This window comes from Pristiophorus japonicus, chromosome 6 (assembly GCF_044704955.1).
Source record: "Pristiophorus japonicus isolate sPriJap1 chromosome 6, sPriJap1.hap1, whole genome shotgun sequence".
In the NCBI taxonomy this organism is placed as follows: Eukaryota; Metazoa; Chordata; class Chondrichthyes; family Pristiophoridae; genus Pristiophorus; species Pristiophorus japonicus.
This window is the reverse complement of record NC_091982.1, coordinates 65423710-65441793: the sequence shown is the minus strand read 5'-3', so window position 1 is coordinate 65441793 and position 18084 is coordinate 65423710. Positions and strand designations below refer to the sequence as shown.

Genomic DNA, 18084 nt, shown 5'->3' with positions numbered 1-18084 from the left:
GAAATCGAGGAAGACTTGCTTCCACTCCAAGAATGAGTTCTCAGGTGACTTTACAGTCCAATACAGGAATTACAGTCTCTATCACAGGTGGGGCAGACAGTGGTTGGAGGAAAGGGTGAGTGAGGCGTCTGCAGCAGGCTATCTTGGATCTAGTACTGAGTAATGAGGCAGGATTAATAAATGATCTTGCAGTAAAAGATCCTCTAGGAATGAGTGACCAGAGAAATCCTGCTACAACTGTATAGGGTATTGGTGAGGCCACACCTAGAGTACTGCGTACAGTTTTGGTCTCCATATTTAGGGAAGGATATACTTGTATTGGAGGCTGTTCAGAGAAGGTTCACTAGGTTGATTCCGAAGATGAGGAGATTAATTTATGAGGACAGGTTGAGTAGGTTGGGCCTCTACTCATTGGAATTCAGAAGAATGAGAGATGATCTTATTGAGATATATAAAATAAGGCGGGGGGGGGGGGGCTCGACAAGGTGGATGCAGAGAGGATATTTCCACTCATAGGGGAAACAAAAACTAAGGGACATAATCTTAGAATAAGGGGCCGCCCATTTAAAACTGAGATGAGGAGAAATTTCTTCTCTCAGAGGGTTGTAAATCTGTGGAATTCTCTGCCCCAGAGAGTTGTGGAGGCTGGGTCAATGAATATATTTAAGGCGGAGATAGACAGATTTTTGAGCAATAAGGGAGTCAAAGGTTATGGGGAACGGGCAGGGAAGTGGAGCTGAGTCCATGATCAGATCAGCCATGGTCTTATTGAATGACGGAGCAGGCGCAAGGAGCCAAATAGCCTACTCCTGCTCCTATTTCTTATGTTCTTATGTTTGCCGCAAGCTCCTTCCGCTGCCTGCGCTTCTCCTCCACATGATCTTGACGACAAGACTCGAGGTACTCAGCGCCCTCCTGGACGCTCTTCCTCCTCTTAGGGCGGTCTTTGGCCAGGGACTCCCAGGTGTCGGTGAGGCTATTGCACTTTACCAAGGAGGCTTTGTGGGTGTCCTTAACATAGAAACATAGAAAATAGGTGCAGGAGTAGGCCATTTGGCCCTTCTAGCCTGCACAGCCATTCAATGAGTTCATGGCTGAACATTCAACTTCAGTACCCCATTCCTGCTTTCTCGCCATACCCCTTGATCCCCCTAGTAGTAAGGACCTCATCTAACTCCTTTTTGAATATATTTAGTGAATTGGCCTCAACAACTTTCTGTGGTAGAGAATTCCACAGGTTCACCACTCTCTGGGTGAAGAAGTTCCTCTGCATCTCGGTCCTAAATGGCTTACCCCTTATCCTAAGACTGTGACCTCTGGTTCTGGACTTCCCCAACATTGGGAACATTCTTCCTGCATCGAACCTGTCTAATCCCGTCAGAATTTTAAATGTTTCTATGAGGTCCCCTCTCATTCTTCTGAACTCCAGTGAATACAAGCCCAGTTGATCCAGTCTTTCTTGATAGGTCAGTCCCGCCATCCCGGGAATCAGTCTGGTGAACCTTCGCTGCACTCCCTCAATAGCAAGAATGTCCTTCCTCAGGTTAGGAGACCAAAACTGTACACAATACTCCAGGTGTGGCCTCACCAATGCCCTGTACAACTGTAGCAACACCTCCCTGCCCCTGTATTCAAATCCCCTTGCTATGAAGGCCATCATGCCATTTGCTTTCTTAACCGCCTGCTGCACCTGCATGCCAACCTTCAATGACTGATGTACCATGACACCCAGGTCTCTTTGCACCTCCCCTTTTCCTAATCTGTCACCATTCAGATAATAGTCTGTCTCTCTGTTTTTACCACCAAAGTGGATAACCTCACATTTATCCACATTATACTTCATCTGCCATGCATTTGCCCACTCACCTAACCTATCCAAGTCACTCTGCAGCCTCACAGCATCCTCCTCGCAGCTCACACTGCCACCCAACTTAGTGTCATCCGCAAATTTGGAGATATTACATTTAATCCCCTCATCTAAATCATTAATGTACAGTGTAAACAGCTGGGGCCCCAGCACAGAACCTTGCGGTACCCCACTAGTCACTGCCTGCCATTCTGAAAAGTACCCATTTACTCCTACTCTTTGCTTCCTGTCTGACAACCAGTTCTCAATCCATGTCAGTACACTACCCCCAATCCCATGTGCTCTAACTTTACACATCAATCTCTTGTGTGGGACTTGGTCGAACGCCTTCTGAAAGTCCAAATATACCACATCAACTGGTTCTCCCTTGTCCACTCTATTGGAAACATCCTCAAAAAATTCCAGAAGATTTGTCAAGCATGATTTCCCTTTCACAAATCCATGCTGACTTGGACCTATCATATTACCTCTTTCCAAATGCACTGCTATGACATCCTTAATAATTGATTCCATCATTTTATCCACTACCGATGTCAGGCTGACCGGTCTATAATTCCCTGTTTTCTTTCTCCCTCCTTTTTTAAAAAGTGGGGTTACATTGGCTACCCTCCACTCTATAGGAACTGATCCAGAGTCAATGGAATGTTGGAAAATGACTGTCAATGCATCCACTATTTCCAAGGCTACCTCCTTAAGTACTCTGGGATGCAGTCCATCAGGCCCTGGGGATTTATCGGCCTTCAATCCCATCAATTTCCCCAACACAATTTCCCGGCTAATAAGGATTTCCCTCAGTTCCTCCTCCTTACTAGACCCCCCGACCCCTTTTATAACCGGAAGGTTGTTTGTGTCCTCCTTCGTGAATACCGAACCAAAGTACTTGTTCAATTGGTCCGCCATTTCTTTGTTCCCCGTTATGACTTCCCCTGATTCTGACTGCAGGGGACCTACGTTTGTCTTTACTAACCTTTTTCTCTTTACATATCTATAGAAACTTTTGCAATCCGTCTTAATGTTCCCTGCAAGCTTCTTCTCATACTCCATTTTCCCTGCCCTAATCAAACCCTTTGTCCTCCTCTGCTGAGTTCTAAATTCCTCCCAGTCCCCAGGTTCGCTGCTATTTCTGGCCAATTTGTATGCCACTTCCTTGGCTTTAATACTATCCCTGATTTCCCTTGATAGCCACGGTTGAGCCACCTTCCCTTTTTTATTTTTATGCCAGACAGGAATGTACAATTGTTGTAGTTCATCCATGCGGTCTCTAAATGTCTGCCATTGCCCATCCACAGTCAACCCCTTAAGTATCATTCGCCAATCCATCCCAGCCAATTCACGCCTCATACCTTCAAAGTTAGCCTTCTTTAAGTTCTGGACCATGGTCTCTGAATTAACTGTTTCATTCTCCATCCCAATGCAGAATTCCACCATATTATGGTCACTCTTCCCCAAGGGGCCTCGCACAACGAGATTGCTAATTAATCCTCTCTCATTACACAGCACCCAGTCTAAGATGGCCTCCCCCCTAGTTGGTTCCTCGACATATTGGTCTAAAAAACCATCCCTTATGCACTCCAGGAAATCCTCCTCCATCGTATTGCTTCCAGTTTGGTTAGCCCAATCTATGTGCATATTAAAGTCACCCATTATAACTGCTGCACCTTTATTGCACGCACCCCTAATTTCCTGTTTGATGCCCTCCCCAACATCACTACTACTGTTTGGAGGTCTGTACACAACTCCCACTAACGTTTTTTGCCCTTTGGTGTTCTGCAGCTCTACCCATATAGATTCCACATCATCCAAGCTAATGTCCTTCCTAACTATTGCCTTAATCTCCTCCTTAACCAGCAATGCTACCCCACCTCTTTTTCCTTTTATTCTATCCTTCCTGAATGTTGAATACCCCTGGATGTTGAGTTCCCAGCCCTGATCATCCTGGAGCCACGTCTCCGTAATCCCAATCACATCATATTTGTTAACATCTATTTGCACAGTTAATTCATCCACTTTATTGCGGATACTCCTTGCATTAAGACACAAAGCCTTCAGGCTTGTTTTTTTAACACCCTCTGTCCTTTTAGAATTTTGCTGTACAATGGCCCTTTTTGTTCTTTGCCTTGGGTTTCTCTGCCCTCCACTTTTCCTCATCTCCTTACTGTCTTTTGCTTTTGCCTCCTTTTTGTTTCCCTCTATCTCCCTGCATCGGTTCCCATCCCCCTGCCATATTAGTTTAACTCCTCCCCAACAGCACTAGCAAACACTCCCCCGAGGACATAGGTTCCGATTCTGCCCAGGTGCAGACCGTCCGGATTGTACTGGTCCCACCTCCCCCAGAACCGGTTCCAATGCCCCAGGAATTTGAATCCCTCCCTGCTGCACCATTGCTCAAGCCATGTATTCATCTGAGCTATCCTGCGATTCCTACTCTGACTAGCACGTGGCACTGGTAGCAATCCCGAGATTACTACTTGAAACGTTTCCTCTGCCCACTTGGGGCTCGCCTGCCGTGCAGGCATTCCGAATAGAGCGCTTGCTTTGGGAGTCTCATTTCGGTCATGCGGACGATGTGGACCACCCAGTAACTCCAAAAACAGCAGTAGAACAATGTCATTTTAACTTCCCGAAACAGGAATTCATAGACATGAACTTCCAAAATTCGATTCCCAATAGTCTGAAAGCTGTATTTCCTGGCATAGACAGACATTCCACCTCACTTCAGCCCCATAAATCTCTTCCCTAAGAGATATATCACCACCCTGCCCCCTAAGTACAAAGTCTAGATTGAGAAGCTATCCAGCCCATTTGCCCCCTTCCCACTATTCAGATAATTGACCCCTAGGAATGTAACAATCTCCATGCTCCTCAGAGCAGAAATTCGGGGCTGTGGAATAGGACACATATACCCCGTGACCATGTTCCCCCCTTGGAAAGTAATCCTCAATAAAAACAAAAGGCAAGCTTCACGAAATGAAAGGTAACTGAACAAAACCCGACTAAGCGAGTTTCCCTGCCTGCTTTCCTCTACCCAACCCATGCTCTTCCCATTCCCCCTTCACCAACCTTCCCTATTCCCCCGTCTCCACCTACCCTCCCCCTTCCACACTCCGAGTCACACCTTCCACACCCCTTCCCCAAGTCCCCTCTCCCTGTCCATCTACCTTACCCCCTCTTCCCCACCCCCGACTTCCCTCCTGCCCTCCTCCCATTCCCTTCCTCTCTACCCTCCCCCTCTTCGCTTGGGTCCGATTTTCCCCTTTGATTTCTCACCCTGCTCCACCTGAATATTGCTCAGTCGCAGCAGATCTGCAACTCACGGTTAATTCACAAACCCAACGACGTTGAGCTAGATATTTACCTGGTATTGCATGTTGTAGTTTTTTCTTCATACGTGTATTTCCAGGGGTTACAATCTGTATTTCTGCATGGGCATAACAAAAATATATCAGTTCACAAAATCAGCTTTTCTAATAATCCATTATAAATGACAACTGTTGTGTGCATTGCAAATTTCCGTCTCAAGTTGCATAGTCAGTCTCTGTCGATGGGAAAACTCCTTTTAACCGTGTCAACATTTACCTGTTGTATCTGTAGGTGGCCCCGTGCTTGGCATTTACAGGGTTCAGTGCCTGTTACATAATGTTCAGTGCAAAGCACGGTGTTGCGGCAGCGAGACCCGGCATTAAGCTCCAGTGTAAAGACATGGGGGCCGAAATTGCCCCCCACCCCAAATGGGGCGCACCTTCCGTTAAAAAAAAAATTCTTGTCCCTAACCCACGGGGCGGATGTATCGGAGATATTCAGCTGCTAGAATTTTTTTTTTGCCCACGGCGCACGTTGTGGCGGCAGTGGGGTGGAAGTGCCCTGGCAGCGGGTCAGCCTCCCCGACCAGTCACCAGCGGCGTGCTGACGCGTAACAACGTCCCTCCACTTCAGTTAAAAGGGAGGGCCGCTGCAACAATTTCAATTTGGCCCACTGGGCCACCGGGGAAAGTCTCGGGTGGGCCAGCGGTCTGACACCCAAGAGGGGGTGCCCGGCTGCCTGTTGTCGGTCCAGCCGATCCTGGGGAGTAAGGGGTGCATAATTGTCAGGCCGACCTGGCAGTCGGCCGACAATAAAAAATAACACAGAGTCACCGGCCGCCCTTTAAAGAAGGACATGCCGCCCAGCCACAATATTGCATCCCGCTGGGAAGTACCACGTGAGGGTCAGAAAGGGGATCACCGCTGGTCAGTGTGGGTTTGGCGTGTGCCCGACCTGGCGGGAAAACGGGGCGAGCGGAAACCTGTTTTCGCTGCTTTCGGCCCAGGGGCAATTTTGGAGAGGGCGGCCCATCCATCCACCCCCGGTCAGTAATTAGTATTAGTCAGTAAGCATTAAATTTATTTCTACTCAGTGAGTTAATAGGATATAACAGTGTTGATATTTTATGTCTTCAAGATAAGAGGAGACGAATTGATGTCCTGTTTCTGACTGCTCCATTTTTGATCCTGTGTCAGGAGCATCGTGACACAGTTAAATCAGAAACTAGGGCCCTGACCTTAAGGAAAGCTAACTTCGACGGCATGAGGCGTGAATTGGCTAGAATAGACTGGCGAGTGATACTCAAAGGGTTGGCGGTTGATAGGCAATGGCAAACATTTATAGATCACATGGACGAACTTTAACAATTGTACATCCCTGTCTGGAGTAAAAATAAAACAGGGAAGGTGGCTCAACTGTGACTAACAAGAGAAATTAAGGATAGTGTTAGATCCAAGTAAGAGACATATAAATTGGCCAGAAAAAGCAGCAAACCAGAGGACTGGGGGAAATTTAGAATTCAGCAGAGGAGGACAAAGGGTTTAATTAGGAGGGGGAAAATAGAGTACGCGAGGAAGCTTGCCGGGAACATAAAAACTGAATGCAAAAGCTTCTATAGATATGTGAAGAGAAAAAGAGTAGTGAAAACAAACATAGGTCCCTTGCAGTTGGACTCGGGTGAATTTATAATGGGGAACAAAGAAATGGCAGACCAATTGAACAAATACTTTGGTTCTGTCTTCATGAAGGAAGACACAAATAACCTTCTGGAAATATGAGGGGACCGAGGGTCTAGCGAGAAGAAGGAACTGAAGGAAATCCTTATTAGTCAGCAAATTGTGTTAGAGAAATTGATGGGATTGAAGGCCCATAAATATCCGGGGTCTAATTGTCTGCAACCCAGAGTACTTAAGGAAGTGGCCCGAGAAATAGTGGATGCATTGGTGATCATTTTTCAACAGTCTATCGACTCTGGATCAGTGTGGACTGGAGGGTAGCTAATGTATCACCACTTTTTAAAAAAGGAGGGAGAGAGAAAATGGATAATTATAGACCCGGTTAGCCTGACATCAGTAGTGGGGAAAATGTTGGAATCAATCATTAAGGATGAAATAGCAGCGCATTTGGAAAGCAGTGACAGGATTGGTCCAAGTCAGCATGGATTTATGAAAGGAAAATCATGCTTGACAAATCTTCTGGAACTTTTTGAGGATGTAACTAGTAGAGTGGACAAGGGAGAACCAGTGGATGTAGTGTATTTGGACTTTCAAAAGGCCTTTGACAAGGTCCCACATAAGAGATTGGTGTGCAAAATCAAAGAACATGGTATTGGGCGTAATGTACTGGCGTGGATAGAGAATTGGTTGGCAGCCAGGAAGCAGAGAGTCGGGATAAACGGGTCCTTTTCAGAATGGGAGGCAGTGACTTGTGGAGTGCCGCAGGGCTCAGTGCTGGGACCCCAGCTCTTTACAATATCCATCAATGATTTGGACGAAGGAATTGAGTGTAATATCTCCAAGTTTGCAGATGACACTAAATTGGGTGGTGGTGTGAACTGTGAGGAGGATGCTAAGAGGCTGCAGGGTGACTTGGACAGGTTAGGTGAGTGGGCAAATGCATGGCAGATGCAGTATAATGTGGATAAATGTGAGGTTATCCACTTTGGTGGCAAAAACACGAAGGCAGAATATTATCTGAATGGCGGCAGATTAGGAAAAGGGGAGGTGAAACGAGACCTGGGTGTCATGGTTCATCAATCATTGAAAGTTGGCATGCAGGTACAGCAGGCGGTGAAGAAGGCAATGGCACGTTGCCTTCATAGCGAGGGGATTTGAGTATAGGAGCAGGGAGGTCTTACTGCAGTTGTACAGGGCCTTGGTTCAGTTTTGGTCTCCTAATCTGAGGAAGGACATTCTTGCTATTGAGGGAGTGCAGCGAAGGTTCACCAGACTGATTCCAGGAATGGCTGGACTGACATATGAGGAGAGACTGGATCAATTGGGCCTTTATACACTGGAGTTTAGAAGGATGAGAGGGGATCTCATAGAAACGTATAAGATTCTGACGGGATGGGACAGGTTAGATGCGGGAAGAATGTTCCCAATGTTGGGGAAGTCCAGAACCAGGGGACACAGTCTTAGGATAAGAGGTAGGCCATTTAGGACTGAGATGAGGAGAAACTTCTTCACTCAGAGAGTTATTAACTTGTGGAAGTCCCTGCCGTAGAGAGTTGTTGTTGCCAGTTCATTGGATGTATTCAAGAGGGAGTTAGATCTGGCTGTTACAGCTAAAGGGATCAAGGGGTATGGAGAGAAAGCAGGAAAGGGGTACTGAGGTGAATGATCAGCCATGATCTTATTGAATGGTGGTGCAGGCTCGAAGGGCCGAATGGCCTACTCCTCCACCTATTTTCTATGTTTTTCTATGTTTCTATGTGATCGGGGCCCAGGAGAGGCGAAGGTTCGGGGCCCAGAAAAGGAGAGAGCCCAGGGGCAGCACGGGCCAACCCACACTGCGAACTATTGATAGTAGGAGCATGCGTGCGCACTAGATCTGTGCAGCAGAGCTTGGTCTCCAGTCGTCTTGGTTAACCCTTGCCACTCGATCAAGACCTAGCTCTGTCAAGCCCGTGTGTGTGCAACGGCCACCCCACGTTAAAAGGATCCATATACAGGCGTCTGCCACCCTTCAGCATGGAGTTTGGGACCTAGAATGTCAGATCCCTCATTGAAACACCTGTGAACTCATCCCTTTTTAGTGTTGAAGCAAGTCATCCTCGATAGGAGGGACTGCCTAATACTAATATATTAAATAAAAGGGCAGCTCAGCCCCACGGAGTGTGTATCCTGTGCCATGTGGGAACTCCAGGACACTTCCCGTGTCCTGGACAGCCACACGTGCAGGAAGTTGGCTGGAGGAGCTCGAGCCCTGGGTCTGGAGCTTGAGCAGCAGCTGCCGTTACTGCGGGGTATCAGTGAGGCTGAGAGCTTCGTGGATAGCATGTTTCAGGAGTTGGTCACCCTGCAGCTTAAGAGTGTGCATACTGATAGCATAGTGGTAAGGTTACTCGACTAGTCATCCAGAGGTCTGGACGAAAAATCAAGTGACGCGAGTTCAAATCCCACCACGGCAGCTGGGGAATTTAAATTCAATTAATTAAATAAATCTGGAATATAAAAAGCTAGTGTCAGTAATGGTGACCATGAAACTATGGGATTGTCATAAAAACCCATCTGGTTCACTAATGTCCTTTAGGGAAGAAAATCTGCCATCCTTACCCGGTCTGGGCCTATATGTGACTCCAGACCCACAGCAATGTGGTTGACTCTTAACTGCCCTCTGAAATGTCCCAGCGAGCCACTCAATTGTGACAAAACTGCTACGAGAAACAATAAGAAGAATAAAACCGGACGGACAATCCGGCATCGAACTGGACACCGGCTTTGGACACGACAACGCCACACACAGCCCAGTCGACCCTGCAAAGTCCTCCTCACCGACAGCTGGGCACTTCTGCCACAATTAGGAGAGCTGTCCCACAGACTAGTCAAGCAACAGCCTGACACAGTCATACTCACAGAATAATATCTTTCAGCCAATGTCCCAGATTCCTCTATCACCATACCTGGGTATGTCCTGTCCCACGGGCAGGACAGACCCACCCGAGGTGGCGGTACAGTGGTTTACAGTTGGGAGGGAGTGGCCCTGGGAATCCTCAACATTGAATCCAGAGGCTTCAGGCCAAGCATGGGCAAGGAAACCTCCTGCTGATTACCACCTACCGCCCTCCATCAGCTGATGAATTAGTACCCCTCCATGTTGAGCACCACTTGGAAGAAGCACTGAGAGTAGCAAGGGCACAGAATGTGCTCTGGGTGGGGGACTTCAATGTCCATCACCAAGAGTGGCTCGGTAGCACCACTGATAACCGAGCTGGCCGAGTCCTGAAGGACTGAGCTGCCAGACAGGGCCTGCGGCAGGTGGTGAGAGAACCAAAACGAGGGAAAAACCTACTTGACCTCGTCCTCACCAATCTACCTGTCGCCGATGCATCTGTCCATGAGAGCAGTGACCACCTCACAGCCACTGTGGAGACAAAGTCCCGTCTTCACACTGAGGACATTCTCCATCGTGTTGTGTGGCACTACCATCATGCTAAATGGGATAGATTCAGAACAATGGTGAGGGGAATAGATAGGCGTTTCTGCGGCCGCAACCGAGACTCCAGGATGGTATGTTGCCTCCCTGGTGCAAGGGTCAAGGATGTCTCGGAGCGGGTGCAGGACATTCTAAAAAGGGAGGGAGAACAGCCAGTTGTCGTGGTGCACATTGGTACCAACGGCATAGGTAAAAAAAGGGATGAGGTCCTACGAAACGAATTTAAGGAGCTAGGAGCTAAATTAAAAAGTAGGACCTCAAAAGTAGTAATCTCAGGATTGCTACCAGTGCCACGTGATAGTCAGAGTAGGAATCGCAGGATAGCGCAGATGAATACGTGGCTTGAGCAGTGGTGCAACAGGGAAGGATTCAAATTCCTGGGGCATTGGAACCGGTTCTGGGGGAGGTGGGACCAGTACAAACTGGACGGTCTGCACCTGGGCAGGACCGGAACCAATGTCCTAGGGGGAGTGTTTGCTAGTGCTGTTGGGGAGGATTTAAACTGCTATGGCAGGGGGATGGGAACCAATGCAGGGAGACAGAGGGAAACAAAAAGGAGGCAAAAGCAAAAGACAGAAAGGAGATGAGGAAAAGTGGAGGGCAGAGAAACCCAAGGCAAAGAACAAAAAGGGCCACTGTACAGCAAAATTCTAAAAGGACAAAGGGTGTTAAAAGAACAAGCCTGAAGGCTTTGTGTCTTAATGCAAGGAGTATCCGCAATAAAGTGGATGAATTAACTGTGCAAATAGATGTTAACAAATATGATGTGATTGGGATTACGGAGACGTGGCTCCAGGATGATCAGGGCTGGGAACTCAACATCCAGGGGTATTCAACATTCAGGAAAGATAGAATAAAAGGAAAAGGAGGTGGGGTAGCATTGCTGGTTAAGGAGCAAATTAAGGCAATAGTTCGGAAGGACATTAGCTTGGATGATGTGGAATCTATATGGGTAGAGCTGCAGAATACCAAAGGACAATAAACGTTAGTGGGAGTTGTGTACAGACCTCCAAACAGTAGTAGTGATGTTGGGGAGGGCATCAAACATGAAATTAGGGGTGCGTGCAATAAAGGTGCAGCAGTTATAATGGGTGACTTTAATATGCACATAGATTGGGTTAACCAAACTGGAAGCAATACGGTAGAGGAGGATTTCCTGGAGTGCATAAGGGATGGTTTTTTAGACCAATATGTCGAGGAACCAACTAGGGGGGAGGCCATCTTAGACTGGGTGCTGTGTAATGAGAGAGGATTAATTAGCAATCTCGTTGTGCGAGGCCCGTTGGGGAAGAGTGACCATAATATGGTGGAATTCTGCATTAGGATGGAGAATGAAACAGTTAATTCAGAGACCATGGTCCAGAACTTAAAGAAGGGTAACTTTGAAGGTATGAGGCGTGAATTGGCTAGGATAGATTGGTGAATGATACTGAAGGGGTTGACTGTGGATGGGCAATGGCAGACATTTAGAGACCGCATGGATGAACTACAACAATTGTACATTCCTGTCTGTCGTAAAAATAAAAAAGGGAAGGTGGCTCAACCGTGGCTATCAAGGGAAATCAGGGATAGCATTAAAGCCAAGGAAGTGGCACACAAATTGGCCAGAAATAGCAGCGAACCCGGGGACTGGGAGAAATTTAGAACTCAGCAGAGGAGGACAAAGGGTTTGATTAGGGCAGGGAAAATGGAGTATGAGAAGAAGCTTGCAGGGAACATTAAGACGGATTGCAAAAGTTTCTATAGATATGTAAAGAGAAAAAGGTTAGTAAAGACAAACGTAGGTCCCCTGCAGTCAGAATCAGGGAAAGTCATAACGGGGAACAAAGAAATGGCGGACCAATTGAACAAGTACTTTGGTTCGGTATTCACTGAGGAGGACACAAACAACCTTCCGGATATAAAAGGGGTCGGAGGGTCTAGTAAGGAGGAGGAACTGAGGGAAATCCTTATTAGTCGGGAAATTGTGTTGGGGAAATTGATGGGATTGAAGGCCGATAAATCCCCAGGGCCTGATGAACTGCATCCCAGAGTACTTCAGGAGGTGGCCTTGGAAATAGTGGATGCATTGACAGTCATTTTCCAACATTCCATTGACTCTGGATCAGTTCCTATGGAGTGGAGGGTAGCCAATGTAACCCCACTTTTTAAAAAAGGAGGGAGAAAGAAAACAGGGAATTATAGACCGGTCAGCCTGACATCGGTAGTGGGTAAAATTATGGAATCAATTATTAAGGATGTCATAGCAGTGCATTTGGAAAGAGGTAATATGATAGGTCCAAGTCAGCATGGATTTGCGAAAGGGAAATCATGCTTGACAAATCTTCTGGAATTTTTTCAGGATGTTTCCAGTAAAGTGGACAAAGGAGAACCAGTTGATGTGGTATATTTGGACTTTCAGAAGGCTTTCGACAAGGTCCCACACAAGAGATTAACGTGCAAAGTTAAAGCACATGGGATTGGGGGTAGTGTGCTGACATGGATTGAGAACTGGTTGTCAGACAGGAAGCAAAGAGTAGGAGTAAATGGGGACTTTTCAGAATGGCAGGCAGTGACTAGTGGGGTACCGCAAGGTTCTGTGCTGGGGCCCCAGCTGTTTACATTGTACATTAATGATTTAGACGAGGGGATTAAATGTAGTATCTCCAAATTTGCGGATGACACTAAGTTGGGTGGCAGTGTGAGCTGCAAGGAGGATTCTATGAGGCTGCAGAGCGACTTGGATAGGTTAGGTGAGTGGGCAAATGCATGGCAGATGAAGTATAATGTGGATAAATGTGAGGTTATCCACTTTAGTGGTAAAAACAGAGAGACAGACTATTATCTGAATGGTGACAGATTAGGAAAAGGGGAGGTGCAAAGAGACCTGGGTGTCATGGTACATCAGTCATTGAAGGTTGGCATGCAGGTACAGCAGGCGGTTAAGAAAGCAAATGGCATGTTGGCCTTCATAGCGAGGGGATTTGAGTACAAGGGCAGGGAGGTGTTGCTACAATTGTACAGGGCCTTGGTGAGGCCACACCTGGAGTATTGTGTACAGTTTTGGTCTCCTAATCTGAGGAAGGACATTCTTGCTATTGAGGGAGTGCAGCGAAGGTTCACCAGACTGATTCCCAGGATGGCGGGACTGACCTATCAAGAAAGACTGGATCAACTGGGCTTGTATTCACTGGAGTTCAGAAGAATGAGAGGGGACCTCATAGAAACGTTTAAAATTCTGACGGGGTTAGACAGGTTAGATGCAGGAAGAATGTTCCCAATGTTGGGGAAGTCCAGAACCAGGGGACACAGTCTAAGGATAAGGGGGAAGCCATTTAGGACCGAGATGAGGAGGAATTTCTTCACCCAGAGAGTGGTGAACCTGTGGAATTCTCTACCACAGAAAGTTGTTGAGGCCAATTCACTAAATATATTCAAAAAGGAGTTAGATGAAGTCCTTACTACTAGGGGAATCAAGGGGTATGGTGAGAAAGCAGGAATGGGGTACTGAAGTTGCATGTTCAGCCATGAACTCATTGACTGGCGGTGCAGGCTAGAAGGGCCGAATGGCCTACTCCTGCACCTATTTTCTATGTTTCTATGTTTCTATCTAGCAGTTCAAAACTGGGCATCCACAAGGCGCTGTGGGTCATCAGCAGCAGCAGAATTGTATTCCACCACAATCTGTAACCTCATGGCCCGGCATATCCCTCACTCTACCATTATCAAGCCAGGGGACCAACCCTGGTTCAATGAGGAGTATAGAAGAGCATGCTAGGAGCAGCACCAGGTGTACCTAAAAATGAGATGCCAACCTGGGGAAGCTGCAACACAGGACTAAATGCATGCTACACAGTGGAAGCAGCATGCTATAGACAGAGCTAAGCGATCCCACAATCAATGGATCAGATCAAAGCTCTGCAGTCCTGCAAAACTTCCAGTCATGAATGGTGGTGGACCATTAAACAACTAACGGGAGGAGGAGGCTCCATGAATATCCCCATCCTCAATGAAGGCGGAGCCCAGCACGTGGGGGCAAAAGACTAGGCTGAATTCAGCGTTTACAACCATCTTCAGCCAAATGTGCTGAGTGGATGATCCATATCGGCCTCCTCCTGAGGTACCCACCATCACAGAACCCAGTCTTCAGTCAATTGGATTCACTCCATGTGATATCAAGAAACGGCTGAGCGCACTGGATACAGCAAAGGCTATGGGCCCCGACAACAACCCGGCTGTCGTGCTGAAGACTTGTGCTACAGAACTTGCCGCGCCTCTAGCCAAGCTGTTCCAGTACAGCTACAACACTGGCATCTACCCGACAATGTGGAAAACTGCCCAGGTATGTCCTGTCCACAAAAAGCAGGACAAATCCAATCCAGCCAATTACCACCCCATCAGTCTACTCTCAATCATCAGCAAAATGATGGAAGGTGCCATTGACAGTGCTATCAAGCGGCACTTACTCACCAATAACCTGCTCACCAATGCCCAGTTTGGGTTCCGCCAGGACCACTTGGCTCCTGACTTCATTACAGCCTTGGTCCAACCATGGACAAAAGAGCTGAATTCCAGAGGTGAGGTGAGAGTGACTGTCCTTGGCTTCAAGGCAGCATTTGACCAAGTGTGGCATCAAGGGGCCCTAGAAAAATAAAGTCAATGGGAATCAGGGGGAAAACTCTCAACTGGCTGGAGTCATACTAGCACAAAGGAAGATGGTTGTGGTGGTTGTAGGTCAATCATCCCAGCCCCAGGACATCGCTGCAGGAGTTCTTCGGGGCAGTGTCCTAGGCCCAACCATCTTCAGTTGCTTCATCAATGACCTTCCCTCCATCATAAGGTCAGAAGTGGGGATGTTCGCTGATGACTGTAGTGTTCAGTGCCATTCACAACTCCTCAGATAAAGGAGCAGTCCATGCCCGCATGCAGCAAGACCTGGATGACACTCAGGCTTGGGCTGATAAGTGGCAAGTAACATTTGCATCACACAAGTGCCACGAGATGGCGTCACTATTGGAGGCCATTGGACTGTACACATGTGTGTGCAGCCCAAGTATAAAAGGCCAGCCATTTTGTATATTAAGTCACTTTGGGCCTTAATAAAGCAGAGCCAAGGTTATACCTCTTGGAGTTAAACAGGACTCAGTCGAACAGTTATTGCATACACATTTGGCGACGAGGCAATAAGAACCTTTGCATGCAAAAATGAGCACAACTGGATTGTTGGAGCGATTTGTGAAAGGAGAAGATTGGGCAGACTTTGTGAGCTGTTTGAGCCAGTTCTTCGTGGCCAACAAAATGGAGGAGGTCGGCAACACAGATCGGCGCCGGACGGTGTTCCTCACGGTTTACGGTCCAAAAATTTATGGTCTGATAAAGATTCTACTCCTGCCTGTGAGTCCAATAGAGAAGACGTATAAAGAATTGTGTACACTGGTACAGGACCACCTTAAGTCAGATGAAGGCATCATCATCTCGAGATACAGATTTTACACGCATGTTCACTCAGAGGGCCAGAATGAGGGGGAATTTGTTGCTGAGCTGAGATGTCTAAGAGGGACCGTGTAAGTTCGGAGCTGTGTTGGCAGACATGCTGCGGAACTTCTTTGTAATCAGCATCAACCACGAGGTGATTCTGCGTAGACTACTGGCGGTGGATATGTTGGACTTGAACAGGGCCGTCACGATCGCTCAGTCATGCATGACGACGGATGGAAGTCCAAAGCAGATATCAGTGAAAAATCGAAACTCGGCAAGGACTGTAAATATGATTGATTCGGTGTTCAGCAGAGCGGCACATGGCAGTGCCTATCCAACTGCGTAAGTGAAACCTGTGGCTGCCCAAAGTCCGCCAGCGGGAATACATCCGATTTTTCCGTGTTGGCGTTGTGGGGGAAGTCACCGGCACCAGCAGTGCCAATTTAAGCAAAATAGTTGCAAAGGCTGTCTGAGAGTGAGGCATCTCCAGCACAAGTGTCCGCAGATGCTGCGACACACCACGTGGAGGATGAGAGTCAGACTAGCGCGGATCCGGATACACAATCTGAGATACCAGAGGAGGAAGTGTATGCTTTTGACAAGGCTTTTGACAAGGTCCCACACAAGAGATTGGTGTGCAAAATTAAAGCACATGGTATTGGGGGTAATGTACTGACGTGGATAGAGAACTGGTTGGCAGACAGGAAGCAGAGAGTTGGAATAAACGGGTCCTTTTCAGAATGGCAGGCAGTGACCAGTGGGGTGCCGCAGGGCTCAGTGCTGGGACCCCAGCTATTTACAATATACATCAATGATTTAGATGAAGGAATTGAATGTAATATCTCCAAGTTTGCAGATGACACTAAACTGGGTGGTGGTGTGAGCTGTGAGGAGGATGCTAAGAGGCTGCAGGGTGACTTGGACAGGTTAGTTGAGTGGGCAAATGCATGGCAGATGCAGTATAATGTGGATAAATGTGAGGTTATCCACTTTGGTGGTAAAAACAGGAAAACAGAATATTATCTGAATGGTGGCAGATTAGGAAAAGGGGAGGTGCAACAAGACTTGGGTGTCATGGTACATCAGTCATTGAAAGTTGGCATGTAGATACAGCAGGCGGTGAAGAAGGCAAATGGCATGTTGGCCTTCATAGCTAGGGGATTTGAATATAGGAGCAGGGAGGTCTTACTGCAGTTGTACAGAGCCTTGGTGAGGCCACACCTAGAATATTATGTTCAGTTTTGGTCCCCTAATCTGAGGAAGGATGTTCTTTCTATTGAGGGAGTACAGCGAAGGTTCACCAGATTGATTCCTGGGATGGCAGGACTGACATATGAGGAGAGACTGGATCAACTGGGCTTGTATTCATTGGAGTTTAGAAGAATGAGAGGGGATCTCAAGAAAACATATAAAATTCTGACGGGATTGGACAGGTTAGAGGCAGGAAGAATGTTCCCGTTGCTGGGGAAGTCTAGAACTAGGGGTCACAGTCTAAGGATAAGGGGTAGGCCATTTAGGACCAAGAAACTTCTTCACTCAGAGAGTGGTTAACCTGTGGAATTCTCTACCACAGAAAGTTCTTGAGGCCAGTTCATTAGATATGGCCCTTACAGCTAAAGGGATCAAGGTTATGGAGAGAAAGCAGGAAAGGGGTACTGAGGTTTAATGATCAGCCATGATCTTATTGAATGGCGGTGCAGGCTCGAAAGGCCGAATGGCTTGCTCCTGCACCTAATTTCTATGTTTCTATGGACTGTACTCATTCCTAGCTAAGAGCAAACTGATCATGATCAATGTGAAATTTAATGGGGTGCCGATGTCGATGGAACTGGACACGGGGGCAAGTCAATCGATAATGAACTAGAGGGCATTCAACGAGCTGTGGGATACAAAGGCTGTGAGGCCCAGGCTGAGTCCAGTCAATGCCAAGCTGCGCACATACACCAAAGAACTCATAACGGTGATTGGAAGTGCCACAATTAAAGTGTTGTAAGACGGTGCGGTTCACGAGTTACCACTATGGATTGTCCCAGGCAATGGCACAACGCTGTTCAGCAGGATCTGGCTTGAAAAAATCAGATGCAATTGGAACGACATCAAGGCGTTTTTGTCGGCGAAAGATACGTGTGCCCAAGTACTGAGCAAGTTGAACCAGGCATCGGCAACTTCACGGGAGCCAAGGTGCAGATCCATGTGGACTCGGATGCAAGACCCGTCCATCATAAAGCTTGGACAGTTCCGTATATCATGAAGGAGAAGGCCGAAATCGAACTGGACAGACTCCAGCGTGAAGGGATCATAT

General features: G+C 47.4%; 1 protein-coding gene across 1 annotated transcript in view; it reads right to left on the bottom strand.

The window, feature by feature from the left end:
* Window positions 1-18084, bottom strand: part of LOC139266116 (sterile alpha motif domain-containing protein 15-like) — a 283681-nt gene that overhangs the window by 75585 nt on the left and 190012 nt on the right. The window contains exon 22 of the mRNA XM_070883964.1: window positions 5223-5285. Within this exon, the coding sequence (XP_070740065.1) occupies window positions 5223-5285 (63 nt within the window). The remainder of the gene's footprint in view (window positions 1-5222; window positions 5286-18084) is intronic.